The 18,163-nt window shown below is 44.7% G+C and overlaps 1 protein-coding gene across 1 annotated transcript in view; it reads left to right on the top strand.

The window, feature by feature from the left end:
• ASB10 (ankyrin repeat and SOCS box containing 10) overlaps nt 1-18,163 on the top strand; it is a 943,773-nt gene that overhangs the window by 619,780 nt on the left and 305,830 nt on the right. Inside the window, exon 4 of the mRNA XM_069210746.1 lies at nt 16,949-17,062. Coding sequence (XP_069066847.1) covers nt 16,949-17,062 — 114 coding nt within the window. The remainder of the gene's footprint in view (nt 1-16,948; nt 17,063-18,163) is intronic.

Raw genomic sequence — 18,163 nt, 5'->3', positions numbered from 1 at the left:
TTTATTGATTGTTTTACTATCTTGTAATGGTTTTATGGACTAGTTTTATGGTTACAGAGTGCTTTTTACTTTGCAAGGTTTTTACGGATCATCTTTCTTTTCTGGTATGCAATGGTTTTAAGTAACTATGCAAATAAACTTCCTTCCTCTGGACAGCATAGAAAGTCTTTGTTCAGGCGATGGCTCCTCATCGTAGGCAATGACGAGGAGAGTCTCAAACTTGACCACTCAAACTCAAGGCACAATAAAGTGTGACTATCTGCATCTGTCTGCCATTGGCCTTTCTTTTTGGAGTGGCACCTCTTGGAGCAATAAAAGATGCAGGCCCTGACTAAATGATTTTTTTTCAATGCAACAGATTCTGCTTACTCACCCTGCACCACCATCTAACCAAATAGTGGCATTCCCAGGTGTGATAATCTGCAGTCTCCTTTTCACGCAGTCAATGGTAAATTTCCAATGACAGCTCTTTCCCCATCCTTCCACACGTCATTGTCCGATCTATATCCTCAACCTCAAGAAAGCTCAGGAATGTTTGCAATACACTTTCAGGTCTGGGAAGGCTGATTCTCAAACTCCATCTTGTACTCAGGTGTACCAGGTGGAATACAAAATGGATTTCACTGATCACTAGAGTCACACTCACATTTACAACACCAGGTCCTGCTATCAGTGGCACTCACTCCATATGCATTTACACAGGGAGTCAATGCAGATTCTGGGCTCTGCACTCAAGCAGAACTTAACTCAAGTGGGACCAGTGACTGCCAAACTCACCTAAACAGGAAACAGCCTTGTTCAGCTATATGTATTACAAAAAATAGTGAAGGTACCACTGCATAATTTACTTGTTTTATTTTTTTCTTTATTTATACAATGCTATACAGCGTGGACATGCCCTGAAGGCATCAGAGCGCTTTACAACAGTAGCTGGATACATGGGTTATAGTGAGTTACAGTTACAGTAATTAAACTTGTACATCTATATCAGTAGGTGCACGCAGAATTTATCACGAGACAATTACAACAGTTGATCAAAAGCATTGATTTAGAAGGTGGGGTCAGAAAGGTAGTTCAGATCCTAATGGAGTGACTAGACCGGTGGTTAAGTGGAGAGAGGCAGACAGAGAGTTCCAGATTCTTGTGGCATTACCAGTGAATGACTGGCTCAGGTGCTGTTCTCAACTGAAGGTGGGAGGGTTCCAGATGCAGGAACTGGGCATTTCTGGAATCCCTATTTGCTCCATAGAGTTTCAGTTTCTCGTTTAGATAGGAGGGTAAAGAAGAGTGCAATGCCCTATGGGTAATGCATGCAGTTTTGAATTGGGCCCGCGCTTCAATGGGAATTTATTAGAGGGTTAGCAGGACAGGGGAAATGTGGTCAGATTTCTTGAGACCTAAAGCAAAGTGCACTGCTGCATGTAGTTTTGCACTCAGTGTGCCTTGGTGAATTTTGGGAATCCCTGAGAGAGTGTAAATTCCATAAGCTAATCTGGAGGGAACAAGAGAATGCACCTCTGTTTTCAGATCTTGTTCCAGTATAATTTGTCTGATGCCCCAAAGTTGCCTAAGCTGGTGTTGACTGCTCTTGGGCATGGCTTTGATGTGACTGTGAAGATTGAGATGATTGTCAAGGGTGAGACCAGTGATCTGTCACTCTGGACAAAGGTGGGGCAGCCACCCAGGGTGGGAAATTTAGCCATCCATTTTTGTACTGGAGTTTTTTCTTTCGGAGGTGAAATCAAAAGAAATTCGGTTTTAGTTGGCTTGAGTTTAAAATCATGGTTAAACATCCAAATGGTGGTTAGACATCCAGTTTTGAATCTTAAAGAGCATGGTGAAAACAGGGCAACGTGTTCTAGGGATGGGATTTCCATTTATATTTGGGTGTTGTCAGTGTAGAGGTGGGAGAGAATCTCAGAGTTTCTGAGAATTACATATAGTGGTTCTAGGTAGAGGTTAAAAAAGGTAGGGGAGAGACTTGAGCCTTGAGGGACCCCTTGATGTTCTCTGACTGGTCTCAAGAACAAGTTACCCAATTTCACAATTTTCGTTGGTTAGGTTTGAGGAGAACCAGTGGAAGACTGTGCCTCCACATCCCATGCGTTATTCTTGAGTGCAAAGGAGGTCCAGATGGTTCAAAGTGTAGAATGCAGTAGATAAATCCAGGAGGTCCAGGATGCAGGAGTTACAGAAATCAAGGATTCTAAGAGAGTCATCAACCATTTGAAGGAGTGCAGTTTCTGTACTGTGGCCCTGGCAGAAACCTGATTGGAGAGTGTCTAGGAGGTTGTTTGTTCGAATGTTTGAAGCAAGTTGGGATTCTACGCATCTTTTGATGACTCTGCCTAAAAATGGGAGTGTGAAAACTGGGTAGTAGTTGTTTTTGTTCACTGGATTGTTGTTTTAAAAAAAAAAAAAGAGAGGCTTGACCCACTTTTAGTTATTCTGGAAATAGGCCGAGTTTACCATGGTGGTCCATATGGGGAGTAGGTATGTGGCAAGAGATCTGCTGATGGAGTCCTGAAAGTGGTTCGAGGGATATACTTTTAATATTGTTCGCTGTAAGTCCCTTTCTGGAACTAGCTACTAGCAACCAACCCAAGTGCTGTTAATCAGGTACAAATCAGTGACGCTCATTGAGGATTAACACACATGTATCTAATGAAATATGACTTTATTAAAACACTCGCACAAGCACATGTATTTGCAATTATAGTTAAACAGCAGATTCAATAATGGTTACACATTAGCAGCATGGTTAGAGTTAGGTGCTGTAATCACTCATGATTCAGTGAATTAAGGCACAAAAGTAAATCTGTCACTTAGATTAACACAGGAGAATCCAACCTTTTACTCTAGATACTGAACCCAATAGCCAAATACAAGTAAACAGCACTATAGTTGTAAAATATAACGCCTGGAATCAACTGCAGTGGAGTTAATCCTAGGTACAAGAATGAATATAGCTTCAATACTCATAAATAACACTAAATTCAATAATGAATGCAGAACAGTAGCATATATATTTATAGCACAGTGCTAGCACAACAATAACATCAGAAAGAAACAGTAATCATTCACAATGCAGTGACTCTAAAGCAGCATAACAATTTTATAGATCAAGGTAAAGCATGAGAATCTGGCCCTTCTCCTCTGGAACCTAACTTAACACCAGGAAGCCCATTCTGACTACTTTGCTCTCTCTCTCTTCCTCGGAAACAGTGACGGAGTGGACCACTTGCAGGGCAACGGCAATTCTGAAGGACTCCGTCTGCGAGCTTCCCTGTGCTTTGATACCTGTGCTTTTTTACATGCTAAAAGCTGACTTCAGCAATATTCTACAATATTCCACTCACTTCTCTCTGGTTCTGGCGTTAATACCAGTGTTTACAACTTTGTTCTTTCTGGTACTCATCAATCATGTTCTCAAGATCTCTAGGTGTCAGCACAGCCTCAATGGTATGTGGTAACTAAGATAGCAATGTTCTAAGAACGTTAAAAACATGCGTCATACACTTGGTGTAGCCTAATACGATAAGCAGATAATCTTAAACACCTGTGGAACATCAGTATCTTAGAAATGTTGAAAACAAGCATCATATGTAGGGGTGGGCGGAGTTGTGCTATGTGGAACTCCGCAAAGTTGTAAAAAACTCTGCTGCACTATGCAGAGTTCCACGAGGGGGTGGAGTTCTCTGTGGCACCCGTTCGTGTTGCTTTTGGCGTCAAATGCAACGCGAAGTACGTACTCACATTGAAAATTGCACACGAATGGCACCACGTGGATCACATGGGTGCGGCCATCTTGTTTTTCACTCTTCTTATGGTGCTGTACCTGCTTATTTCCATCCATTTTTATCCTTGTAATTCTCCACCCTCCTAATTAATCTATCGCTCATTTGTATTTATTTTATTAGCGTCTCTATTACTGAATCTTTATTTTTACATTTTTTTTTAAAAATCATGTTTTTAGTTACTTTTTGTATTTTTGTTTATTTTTCCCTTATTTTTCCTTCCTTTCTTCCTTCTCTTTTTCTTCTCTTCTTCACCCCACCTCACTCAGCACCATGGCAGATCAGGGACGCAGCAGCCGCCTACCTTGTGGGCAGCAGCGTCACCAAAGGTTGCAGCCTTGCACCATCTTCACCAAAGAGGAGGTGGCAGCACCAGTCTTTGTTAGCACAGCGCCACCTCCCCTCCATGCCGGCAGCAGTCAGTGGGTCTGGGAGGGAGCCAGCGCACCCAGCAGCAGTTGATGCACCACTTGGCTGACATCATCGACCGGGAACAGGACCTGCTCGACCTGCTGCACGTCAAGGTGTCGGACTTGGTGAGTAATCGTTATTTATTTATTGTTGTGTTTGTTGTTTCACAACACACGCCTCTGTGTTGACTCACCCAGCGACAGGGAGGCATGCCATGGTTCTTACAGTGGGTGTTCCAATGTAACACCCATGGCATTTGACACATTCCCAGAATTACAAGATTTTGTAACCCTGGGAAAGTGTTACCTTCGCCTCCTCAGAAGAGCTGTAAGGGAGACGCAATGAGGAGAAATACCTTTATTTCTCCTTGTTTTTTCCTTTTTCTATGTGTGTTGCGGAAAACTCCTTTTGTGATTGTGTTTTTTGCAGGAAGGTGTCCCTTCCTGCACAAAAATAATCATACCCTCAATGCAGGCACTCTTGCAGCAGGGTGCAGGGGTGCCTGCATCGGCTCATGGCAGCCATTTGTGCGCCAACACAGGGGAAAAGGACAGGAATGCACCATATCTGTGGTAGATACAGCACATTCCTGCCCTCTCCTTTTGACGCAAGGTAGTGCTGCAAGGAAATTTGTGACACTCCCCTGCAGCAAAAGTTTGTAAATATGGCCCATAGTTTAGGAAATTTGGAGTAGTGCTTAGGTGCAGGAATTAGGAAAGTAAAAGTAATAGGTCAACTTGAGTTGAGTCCATCGTACTAGGCAATCTGATTTAGAAAAGTACAACGTTACTGTTTGCCTCTGCTTGTCAAAAATACTTTTTGGGAGATTAACTGTACCACTAATCTTTTTTTTATCTTCTTCTTTATTTCTTACCTCAGCACCCAAGGGGCAGAAAGGGGCAACATCGTCGGTGGGTTCAGTAGGAGAGGGTGCCAGTACTAGTACCACCACCAGTGCAGATGCTGGCGGATCTGCTGGCCCCAGTAAGTCTTCCTGTTATATTATTTTTGTTTCCCTACTGTCATTTTTATTTTTCACCTCTCCGCATTTCAAATAATGTTTCTGACAGTTTTACTGTACCTGTTTACCTTTTTTTGTACTTATTTTCATTCTATATAAGTTTTGTTACATTCTTGTTATCCCTGCATTTATCTATTTTACATGTTCGTTCTGTACGTGACTTCCTCCTGTCTGAACTGTCTTTCTTCTGCTTTGTTACTAAGCTTAGCTTTTCCTTCTCCCCTTGTATACATTGCAGACTGGTACTTAATACTAAGATGACAGACTTTTAGGACAACTACTCTACCGACAAGATTGCATGCCCAAGTCAGCTTTTTTACACGTTTGTGAAGGTTTTCTTTGCCTTGCTCATACCCCAAGACCTCACCATAGGTTATCCGAGATTGACCAAAGTATTCCACCCCTTTATTGCACTTCTGTGACTTAGCTGCAATCTGCCCCTCCATTACAAAACGTTTGCGGTTGATTTGTCTACCTTGCTTTTCTAACAACCAACAAAATTCCTAAAGTGAATGATAGAGGAAGATAGAACTGTAATGCTCTATTGTGATTGTATTTATTTTGATGGAACTAAATTGGGTAACATTTTTCCAGCTGCACTGACCACCAGTGCTGGATCAGTGGCAGCAGCAGTGCACCGGACGTGGCAGCAGTCGGGGAGGGGGGACCGGCAGCAGCAGGGACGGGTGCTGGTAAGTCATATTGCTGTTGCTCATTGACAGTTACTAATATGCTCACTGCAAGGGCATTGCTTGTGAAGCCCCTGGTTTTGCAGCTGCAGTGGGGATTGTGTTATTAATCTTAATTGCCTCTTCTCTCTGCAAATCAGCAGACAAAAGCTCATAATGATTGACTGGACGCTACAAATTATGGTTTGATGGAAAGGGATGGATGGCTAAAAGAAAGGATGGGTGAAAGGATGTGTGGGTGAAAGGAAAAGATGCATAGGTTAATGATAGGAGATGCATAGGTGGGTGAAAGGATACATGAGAGAGGTGAAAGGATGCCTCAATGGGTGAAGGGTGGATGGGTAAATGTCGATGCTCTGGTGACGAATGGGTGGATGTTAACGAATGATACATGGGTAAATGGATGAATAGGTGAAAGCAGGATTTTTTAAAGGGTGGATACTGGATAGATGAGTCTATGGATGGACGGGTGGATAAAAATGGATGGCTGGATTGGAATAGTGAAAGACTGGATGAGAGACTGTAAGCTTAAATCAAATGGTGGGTATCAAAGGGTGAATAGAATAGATGTATGAAAAGATGACTGTATAATTGCTTGGCTCAAGAAGAAATAAGGGTGCTGTTGTGGAGAGAGACGTGCCTGCTGTTCACCTAATTTGCCTTTGTTGCATGGTTATCAAAGCTTTGGTTCAAAGTGGGGTCATTTTAATTTTCTGTCTTTTCCCTTAAATCCCTGAAGTTGAAGCAAGGCAGATATGTATCCTCCCACCCATCATCATACCTCCCTCTCCATTTGTCACCAATGCTACTATGACATAACTGCAGCGTGGCAGTGTACAATAGTGTTTTCTGTGCAATGTGTGCATATGCTTCAGTAAATGCAGCATTTACAAAGTTGTCAATGCATTGCAAACTTAAAAAGGTGTTTCCCTTTCACCCAGTTCCCACTCTGTCACCTCCTAGCACTTCAGTCTTTTATTCTTTCCAAAGTTCTGTCCCAGCCACCCAAAACCTTTTAAATCTCTTTTGGCATGCACCACGTTTATGTATAATTTAATATTTAATGGCTTCCATAATGGCTTCATGGTAGTTCAAATTTTACCCTTTTACCATTTGTCAACTACAGTGAGGCATGTGTGGGTAAAAGATGGCCCTGTGACTCATTGTAATCAGCCACATCAAATTCCAATGGCCCTACGGGACCAACAATTTACTGCTACTGTGCCACTGTACTTTAAAAAAAAATCACTTGAACAGAGCACAGTTTATAATATGTCATTTTCCTTTTTCTTTCCTTCTATAGCTACTCCTGGTGGACATCATCCAACTCGCCAGGCCCTAGTAGCCTGGCTCTGACAGTACAGGCTGGAGAGTATCCAAAATTAATATTGGTGGCTGGTAGCTCTCCAAGAGGAGGAGGCGGAGGCCGAGGTAGCACTCATTTGTGCCTGTCCTAGCTCCTCCAACCAACACCTCCAGTCTCCCAGTGGGACCACCATCGGAGCCGGTAGCTGCCATCACCCCGTCCTAGTTCCACTACTGCTGCCCCCCTCCTCACGCCAGGACGGCATATTTCAGTGGCACGTCCTGCAACACCTTATGCGAATGGACCGCTCGGTGGCATGTATTGAGGTAACCCTCAATGATATCGGGACCTGACTGTGATTGACACGCCCTCTTCGGACTCTTTGTTGTATTTTTTGTTTTGGTGGGAGGGACACTTGTGGGTGGAAAGGATGGGAAGGGATTTGGGATGGGGTTTGAAAGTTACTTGGCCTTTTTGTAGGTCTTTTTTGGGGATGGGGCTATTTGATTGTAGAGAGGGGTGGGCCTGTTGTGGGTGGAAAGGGTGGGGGTTCTATTTGTAAAAATAAAAGGAGATCATTTATTTTACTTGATTAATTCCTCAAATGTTTATTTTGGTGCTTTAGTTTGCTCTGCTGTCTTTTAGTGTAGCCTGTTTTTTAAATCTGCTAAAAAAGGTTTATGTCATTAACTAATACAGTTACCCTTGCTCTATTACCCTTTGCAACTGAACTATATTGACCACTCATGGATGCTTACCATTGCCTATTTTGCCTACAAAAACCTAGATACACAGGTAAGTAAGACAGCATCTTCTTTAGTAGGAGTTAATTACTAACTAAACAAGTTAATTTCAATCCATAATTCTTCTCTTACCTGAATAGATGAAGCCAGGGAGTTTTCTTCTTACCACAGGGTTTTTCCCAAGATGGCATCTTAAGGGCGTGGTAGTTAGTAGTAGCAGTAGCAGCAGCAGGCTAGCACACTAACAGGGAAAGCAGAACTTCACAGAAGGTACCACTCACACCTATGCAAACTCCAGCTACAGGGTTAATCAAAGGGTTATCCATCACTGTAAAACAGAGAGTTAGTGTGCCATCATATTATCATAACTTTAGGAAGACTGAGGCCAGACTACCACAACAACATTATTTGACACACAACAAAGAAGACCGGATATGATAATAAAATCTACCACTATCAATTTCTTCTGAGCAATGGTAGGGGGCTACAAAACTAAACTTAGGAAATGAAATCACGGAGTCAGGAGAAGTGGGCTTAGACTTGAGTGGTTGGACCAGGTAAAGCATTTATGGAACCAACACAAAAGGCATGAATGATGATTTGATTGGGCCTGTGTGGAATGTTGCTCAGGTAGTAGAAGGTTAGAATTTCATGCAGTGAGTTGGTGTTGCTTTCACTACATCTGATGTCGCACCTCAATAAATCACACAACCCGGGGAAGAGGGTTAGGAGCTCGATGAACGGATGGGAAAGGGGATTAGGGGAAAAGTGGGACAAAGACTGACACTATACAAAAGAAATCGTAGCAATATTAATTGGGGTACTAAGCAGTACACCATCATTAATCAGCTATGGAAGGAAAGGAAATGATAAATATGACACAGTTTCAGTTTGCAGCATTGCAAGCATAAAAGGAAAATTATACTGTATTGCCATAATGGGTGATGCATCAACATTCTTCTTGGAATGTCCATCACTCTGGTGCCTGACTGAACATCTCTGGTAGGCAAGCTGGAGTCTTGAGCTTTCCAAGTATTGTTTTTGCAAGGAGAGGACTAGGAAAAGGCACGTGTATTGAAAAGAATTGTAGCTATATTAGAGAGTAAATGAAAAAGACAAAAGAAAGCAAGGTAAGCTTCATGAGGAGTCAGGAGTGTATCAAGAAGACTCAGAGGCAGAGCAAGAACATAAGACGAGTTACACGTTTGAGCTAGCAATACAACATACACATACTCAGCAGCATTTCCAAATCAACTCACCTGTCTCCAGTTCATATCACCATGGGTTCTCTTTGAAATCAAAAACGTTCTCCTTTCTAGCTGTTGCAGTAGTCCTGCTCTCCGTCCTTCCATCTTCCTCCTCCAGATTTAGAGTAACTCCGTCCCAGTCCCAAACCGAGCAAGGTAGACCTGTGAAGTTCACTTCTCTTGAAGAACAAATAGAGAAACAGAACAGTAGCGGTTGCATGGCAAATACAGGTAACCTAGCTTTTTAGTATTCACTTCTAGGCAGGGCTGCGTGGGTCCCAGGTGTGCTGCAGTTGGTGGTGGGTGCTCTTCCTCATGCCTTGGTGACTAGCCATATCACTGTTAGTGCAATGCATAGTGCGTAGACCTGTTCCCTGCGTGTGAGGGTGCTGTGTACGCCAGCGGTGGTGTTGGTGCAGTCATTGACCCAGTGTATCCTTTGTCTCTCTCCCCCTTTCTTGTTTTGTCATCCTGTCCTTATGTGCATTAGCATCATCAGGCAGAGGAGCAGAGGCACCGGCGACAGAGGGAGCTGCATCCCACAGGACCCTGGAGGCAGAGTCCACTAATGCCGAGGGAACCAATGGGACAGAGGGCGAGGGTACCACTACAGAGACTGGAGGGGACAACACAAGCTCAGATACCTCCTCCGATGGGAGCTCCCTGGTGGTGGCGGACACCTCTGTGACCACCCCAGCTGCAGGTACACCCACCACCCCTGTATCAGCACAGCTCTCCCAGTAGCCCCTCAGCGAGTTGCCTGTGCCCGCTCACCCAGGAGGGTGGGCATCTCCTTCACCTCAGGTACCTCAGCCCCTGCCCCAGTAAGCCCTGCTGCCCTTAGTGAGGAGACTATTGACCTCCTGAGATCCATCTCTGTTGGGCAGTCAACCATTGTGAATGCCATCCCGGGGCTGGCATCCCAGATGTGGCAATGCGATGCATTGCTTGAGGGCATTTATGGTGGTTTGGCAGCCCAACACGGATTGATTCATGCTCTGACCTCCTCTCTGGTGGCAGCCATTGTCCCTGTTTCTACCATCCCCCCACCAACTCCCACTTCCCAAGCCCATTCTCCTCAACCCAACCCATCCCAAGTACACAAACAGATGAGCATGCACACAAGGCAACACCCAAGAGTGGCACAGGCAAACACAAGCACCACACTTCATTCCACTGGCACTCACACAAACACCATACCGTTGCAGACATGACAAGATCCACAGTCTCCACTGTCTCCCCCTCCACCTCCTCTTCCACCTCCCTCCCACTTACGTCCACGCTCACACCTGCAGAACACACACCTCACTGGCAGACACCTCCACAACATCCATGCACACGTCCCCTGTGTCTTCTCCCACCGTGTCTGTCCCCCCTCCTAAAGGACACAAATGCAAGCCCTCAGACACCCAACAGCCATCCACCTCACATCAGCATACAGCCCATGCATCTGCACCCAAATCCAGCAGACATACACCTCTGGCAACCACTCCCTCATCCTCCACTCGCGTTACTCCTTCCTCCTCCCGCCTCAACGTCCCTAAAAGGCATTTCCTTGCCCAATTTGACCTCGTCCCTACCCCTCCCCCCCGGTCCTGCACGTATGGGCAGGATACCAAGGACACAGCCCAGCACCTCAGCCAAACAGTCCACGGGGACAGTGGTAGCACCACCTACTCGTGGTGGTAAGGATACAAGACCTACAAGACTGAATGGGAAGGAGCCAGCACAACCATGAATGAAAGGGAAGAGTCCTGCACCAGCTGTGAGGAAGGGGACGGCACCTGTACCAGCTGTGAGGAAGGGGAAGGAGTGAGCACTAGCTGTGAAGAAGGGGAAGGAGTCTGCACCACCAGGCAGAGAGGGGAAGAGCCCATCCACCCCTGCCAGGAAGGGTAAGGGATTCCCATGCCAAAAACAGGAGGAGACTAGGCACTTTACGCCAGCGGAAGCTGGCAGGCTAACACCGCTCCATCACCAGCTGTAATGGGGCCCCCACCACCAGCTGTGGATGTGCAGCCATCAGTGAATGCAGGGGCTGCCCAGGAGCCTCCTTTAACCACCACCACATTGCAGCCATCACTGAGTGCAGGGGCTGCCCAGGAGCCTCCCCCAACCACCACCACCATGCAGCCATCACTGAGTGCAGGGGCTGCCCAGGAGCCCCCCCCAACCACCACCACCATGCAGCCATCACCGCCGGCGGACGCAATGTAGTCCACTCCTCCAGGGGCTACTGTGCAGGATGCCCCCTCCAGAACCAGTGGGCAAGTCACCCACTCGAGAGACTCGAGAGACTGTGGCCTTGCACTCCCCAGGACAAAGCAATGGGCATGTTGCCCCCTGCAGAACCAGTGGGCAAGACACCCACTCGAGAGACTATGGCCTTGCACTCCCCAGGACAAAGCAATGGGCATGTTGCCCCCTCCAGAACCAGTCGGCAGGTCACTCACTCAAGAGACTGTGGCCTTGCACTCCCTAGGACAAACCAGTGGGCTTGTTACTGCATCCAGCTGAGGTGTCCTCCCCTCCCCCTGATTTGCCTGCCTATTTGCAAACTGATGCCCCTGCATTGTTCTATCCGGATGTGCTCAGGATTCAAATTGGGCCTTAGACTGTGTCCTGTGCCATGTGGGCCCTTTGAACTTTGGACTGGGCAGTGCCCCTTTTTTGTACATGTATACATATCTGTTTCATTGTCAAATTGAATTATTAATTTTGATGTTGATATGATTACAGTCACTTTAGTCAATTCCTTTGTCCTTGCACTATTCTGCCGTTTTTCGAGGACAAATTGTTTTTCTTGTGCAGCTGGTTGTGTGTATGGTGTGTGTGTCAGGTGTGTGTTGTGTGTGTGTGTGTGTGTCATTCTCATTTTCCTCCCTTTCTCCCTTGTTTGCTAGGTGGCTGTACTTACCGTCGTCGTCTTCGTCAGCGTTGGTGTTCCAGGTGGAGTAGAACATCGGGAAAACTTGCAGTTCGGGTTCCATGGAGGCGTGGTTCTTCCCTCTGTCTCCAATGGTGAGTCCTTTCACTTCTGAGCTCTGTTTCCGCCAGGCTTTTATTGGCGTTGGTACCGCCCTGGAAAAGGTGGCAGTTTCCTGCGTCAAAATATGGTGAGCGGTACTTTGTCTTACACCTGGCTTTTGCCGGCTATGGGGTAGTGGCTGTTGTTTCCGCCCTGGCAGTTGGTGTGGTACATTGGCTGTCTATGGGAGATATCACCGGCATGGTCATAATTTGGTGGTATTACCTCCACTTTATCACCCACCGCCAGGATCGTATTGAGGGCCTACGGGCTTAATTATATCCAGTGACAACTGATGAGATATAAATCACATTCAGGATGAAGGAACAAGTCTGCCAACCTCTAAATCAGCACTAAGTATTTACTTTTGCACACCAGATTTACCTCAGATCTACAGCTATTTCCATGAGAATCTGGAATTCCTGAGATGGAGACTACTCCAAGTTCTATGTAGGTTTGTTTTGTCAGCTTTGCAAGGATCCACCTCCCACCTTCCCATTTACCAGTTGGCTAAGGATTTTATTGGAGAGGATGGAAGGATCTGAATAAGGTGATGGTTCTGCACTTCCTGTAAGGTGCGGATTAAAAAATTCTGCAGTTTGTATAGTAGATTCCCTTGCGGCTAATTTATCTAGAAAAACCTCGAAGTTGGGGGAAGATGTCAAATTAACCACCTATTCCATCAGAGACACAATGCTGAGATGTATAAAATTGGATCTTGCTGACAGAATGCAATCTGTACAACTTGCATCTTTTACAATTGAGCTAAAATTGGTGATTTAGAGGAGTTCATCAGGATTCCGCCCTTTCCCCTTTCTTTTCCTTCTTTATTGTTTTCCTTTGGTTGATTTATTTCAATAATACCTTCTTACTTTTTGTATGGATGGATACAATACCCATATTCTTCTCAGGAATCAAGGAAAGACGTTGGACTTAATACTCCACCATATTGTCTTTCTGCTGCTTTACAGTCAGTTAAAAAATTCAATTATTTGTTATAAGTGCAGTCCAGCCAAGACTGAGAGTATACTCCAGATTCTCCCAGCAGTTGAGACACCAAGTTTGGCCATTGCTCTTGAAACCTCTAATATTTGTATTCAAAAGTGTCAGAATTTTCACAGTATTCTCTATTTTGGCTGACCAAAAAGCATATTGTGAAGTTGCTTTATACTCTGTATACTACTGCATGAACTCTGTATTGTTTTAGGATATTTGATCAAGGTTTCTATAGACAAAAACACTCTTTTTTTAGTAGATTTAGCAAACATGTTTGTAACAGAACATTGGAATAAACTGACCAGTGTGATTTCTTGCTCCCACAATTTGCTTGAATAAATAGGGTGGTAAATCTTTTGAAGTGTGAGGCACTCAGGAAAGGAATTAAATTCTTTTGCATTACAGAAATGTTTTAAGCCTTCTGAAATTTTGTAAACTACTGAAGACATTAATTTGTACATCCTAAGCATCTGTATGTTTTAGCATCTGTACGTTTTAGGTCACAGTTTACCAGACAGCACAGCTATCTGGTTTGCCAAAGACGTCTTGGGAATATTCAGAAAGGCACTCTGCCAGTGGCGTACCATTGGCTTTGTGATTTTAACTTCCATGTTCTTGCTTTCCATTTGCAGGCTTTATTTATCTTAGGCTGTCCAGATTGAGTTTGTACCTTCCCCTGCCAAAACTTTAATTGCAATGCCCTCCTGAGTCCTCCCGTTCTGTAAACAGTCCCGTAAATCTTTTTCTTATCTCACCGCACTTGCCATGCATTCAAAGACAGAGGTCAAATGACAGGTGCTGTCTTTCCAGGGCGCTGGTTGACTTTTTTTTCTCTGACCTCAAAGTGAGAGGTTTAATGCGACAAGTTTTCTAGATGATGGAGGGGTACGAAAGCTGTTTTCTAGCACACGTTGACAGCATTTAAATGAACAGTGTAAGTATTTTAGAATGTATCAGAATTATAAATACAAATGCAACACATTTTTCGTTATTTCTGAAGCATGTTGGAAAAATTTTCATCTGTGCCCTGTTTAGTTTTATTAGTAAAACTGTATGTCTGTGGAAATGTAATGGACATTTTAAATGAAAATGTGTTGTCTGTAACAGCAGGGTGCTACTACAACATGAATACTCCACTCTTCATCACTCCACTTTACTCTGTACCACTCCACACCACTGTACTCTCCTCTGCAACACTCCACTTTATACCACCCCAGTCCATTCCATGGCACTCTGCACTACTCCACTCTACGCCACTGCACTCTACGCCACTTCACGCTACACCTCTCCTCGCTACCCTGTACCACTGTACTCTGTGCCAGTGCTCTCTTCATCACTCTACTCTACACCACTGAACTCTTCGCCACTGCACTCTACTCCAGTCCAGGCCAGGCCACATCAATCTACTCTGCACAATTCCACTCTTTGCCACTGTACTCTCTGCCACTCTGCAACACTGAACTCCAGGCCACTGCATCTATTCCAATACACTCTATGCCAATGCACTTTACTCTGTAACACTCAACTCTATGCCCCTGCACTCTGCACCAATCCATTGCACACCACTCTAATCTACTCTGCACCACTGCACTTATGCCTCTACACTTTACACCACTTTACACCACTTTACACCATTATACTCTGTGCAACTCTATGCAACTGCACTCAACCCTGCACCACTGCACTCTACACTACTTCACTCCACTCTGAAACAAACTACTATATGCTACGCTACCCCCCACAGCACCACTCCACTGTATACCACTGCACTCTACAGCACTTTGCACTTAACCACTGCACTCTTTGCCAATACACTCTACACAAGTGCTCTCTGTCACTGCACTCTAATGTACATCACTGTACTTTATGCCACTGCTTTCTATGCCACTCTACTCCACTCTACACCACTGCACTCTGACACTCTACTCTGCAACACTTCACTCTTCACTAACTCTACACAACTCTACTCTGCACTACTGCACTCTCCGCTACTCCAATCTACGTCACTCCACTTTACAGCACTATAATCTGCACCATTCTATGATATTCTACCCTGCACCACTCTATGCCATTGCACTCAATGCCACTCAAATCTACTCTGCACTCTATGCCATTGCACTGTACGCCAGTCGACTCTACTCTGTGCCACTGCCCTCTGCATCACTCAGCTCTACGCCACTCCACTCTGCACCACTCTACATCACTGCACTCTATGCCTCTGCACTCTACACCACTGCCCTCTGCAATACTGCACTCTGCACCACTGCACTGTGCTATACACCACTCTAATTGATGCCACTGCATTCTACAATGCTGTTTTGTAAACTGCTGAATTCAATGTAACTCCACTTTACTCTGCAACACTCTACAGCAATGCACTCTAAAACCAGTCCACTCTACTCTATGCTACTCCAGTGTTTGCCACTCTACACAACTCAACACTGTGTTACTCAAATACGTGACACTCTCTGACACTCCATTCTACAACACTACTTCACTCTTCACCATTCTAGTTCACGACCCTCCACCCCACTTTCCTCCATGCCACTAGCTTTTAGCCTTGCTGAACAGCAGCCACACGGGTGTACAACATGGCTAAATCACATTTGTAAAGCCAATAGCTCTCGCATATTGACTTTGCCAATGCTTGTTTACTTTACAGCGTCAAGAAACTTTTTCTAGGGTGTAAGTTGTGCTTCATAAAAGGGCCCAAATAGCATAATAGTCAGTGGTCTAGTGCAGCTCTATCTATATTACCAATGTACAGCTGCCACATGTACTATGTTGAGATGCATTTACAATAGGACAGGGTAATTGGTACACAGTTTCTATTATTGATAGTGTATTGCAGAAAATAGACAATTAAAAACGGCTATGCTGCTATTCCACTAAGCAATGCCACTTGAAAGAGGAAACGAAGGAATGTCACGTAGGAGCCCACTATTTATATCAACTGTAATGCAATCCCCAGATTATTGCTGTCTTTCTTTCACATATAAGGTCATATTTACAAGAAAGTGGCACATCGGTCCCCTTGCGCCACTTATCTTGGGTCGCCCCTGCCCCACCTAATGGCACCATGTTTGTGGCGTATTTACAATACGGCGCACCATGCAGTTGTTAGGAAAAATTTTGACTCTATTGTGGGGCTTTGCTGCACTAGGGTCAAAAATGTTGACACTAGTGCAGCAAGGCACAGGGAGGCACATTGATTAAAATGGGTGCGTAATTTGAATGCCAGCTTGGGGCAGGCATTAAAAATGATGGAATAAATGGTGCAGTGAAATGTTGTAAATTTCATTGCTCTATTTTTTGGGGCCTCCCTGCGTCGGAATACCCCCCTTGCATACATTATGCCTAGCAAGAGTTTACAAAGGAGCGCAATGCAAGCATTGCGCCACTTTGTAAATGTGGCACAGGAGAAAGAACTCCTTAATGCCGCCTTAGCAGAAAAAAAAGACGCTGCGACGGCGGAAGGTGGCGCTAGGGGCTTGTAAATATGCCCCATACTCTCTTGCTCAACACAGCTTTCTGAAGTGACATGCTGGTGTTGTGTGCTGATGTATAAACCTCTTTTGTCAACAAATATTGATTGTGATCAAGGCTTACCTCACTCAGACATTTTTGGACCTGTCTTGTGTGCCACTGTTCTCCCAGTACACCATGTGTGAGCAGCTCATAATAATCTTTTGTTTTTACTCCTTTCCCAGGTACTCACTTATTGCTGTTCATCTCCGCGTACCATTGAAGCATTGATGAACACATACGATCGGGTGAGGGCGACTGAGGACTGGGAGGATGCTGTCCCGCATGAGATTCAGCAGGTAAAAACAAATATTTTTCAAAGTCAACAAAATAGTTGCCTGTTTATCCAGCTCTGATGATAATATACTATGATGAGTCAAATCATTATACCATTTACCAAGATTGCTCATGAGTGTAACATGCACCCAAGCCCAAATACATCTGCACATAAAAAAATATTTGTATATCACGGTCATTTTAAGGATTTTGGTGGCCCCAGGCAAAACATATTTTGGGGGCTCCTGTATGTAACAAATTTGAATTGTATTACCATTTTCAAGACCACATGATTCTAAACAATACTAAATTATAAAGTACTATGGCTTGCCTGGCAACCCAAAAATCTTTACAATGACACTGTCTTCGAGAGGCAGAATTAGAGTTAACTGTACACAGAGAGGGAGAGAGGATTAGATAGAAAAATATAATAGAAAGAGGTCGGAGAGAGAGGGAGAAATTTGACTTTCACATGAGGCCCCTCAGAATGTGGGGGCCCTGGTCAATTGCCTACTTTGCCCTTGCCTTAAAACATCTCTTTTGTATTTGATTCAGCAGCAAGCTGACAATGAACACAGCCTGGCCCCAACTGGGCAAATATGACCATCGTTTCCGGTCTATGAAACCACCCATCCTGTAAAGTTATTTGGGGCCACATTTAGGTAGCTTTTTGCACGTCGTAATCAGCGAATTTTGCTGTTGGTGACGTGCAAAAAGCACATCGTGATGCACAACCCCAGGTTTGCGATTCGGTAACCTGGTTACCGAACCGCAAAACGGGTTTGCAACTCGCAGTTAGGAAGGGGTGTTCCCTTCCTAATTGCGACTCGCAGTGCATTGTAGGATTGTTTTTTGATCGCGAATGTGGTTGCAAACCAATCGCAGTTTGCACCCATTTCAAATGGGTGCTAACACATTCCCAAAAGGGAAGGGGTCCCATAGGACCACTGCCTGCTCTGAAAAAATGAAACCAAAAAGTTTCATTTTTTGTTTTTGTAATGCATCTCGTTTTCCTTTAGGGAAAACGGGCTGCATTACAACAAAAAAAAATGCTTTATTGAAAAGCAGTCACAGACATGGTGATCTGCTGACTGCAGCAGGCCACCATCCCTGTGAGGGCCGCC

This window comes from Pleurodeles waltl, chromosome 10 (assembly GCF_031143425.1).
Source record: "Pleurodeles waltl isolate 20211129_DDA chromosome 10, aPleWal1.hap1.20221129, whole genome shotgun sequence".
Lineage (NCBI taxonomy): Eukaryota > Metazoa > Chordata > Amphibia > Caudata > Salamandridae > Pleurodeles > Pleurodeles waltl.
This window is presented reverse-complemented; position numbering and strand designations above follow the sequence as displayed.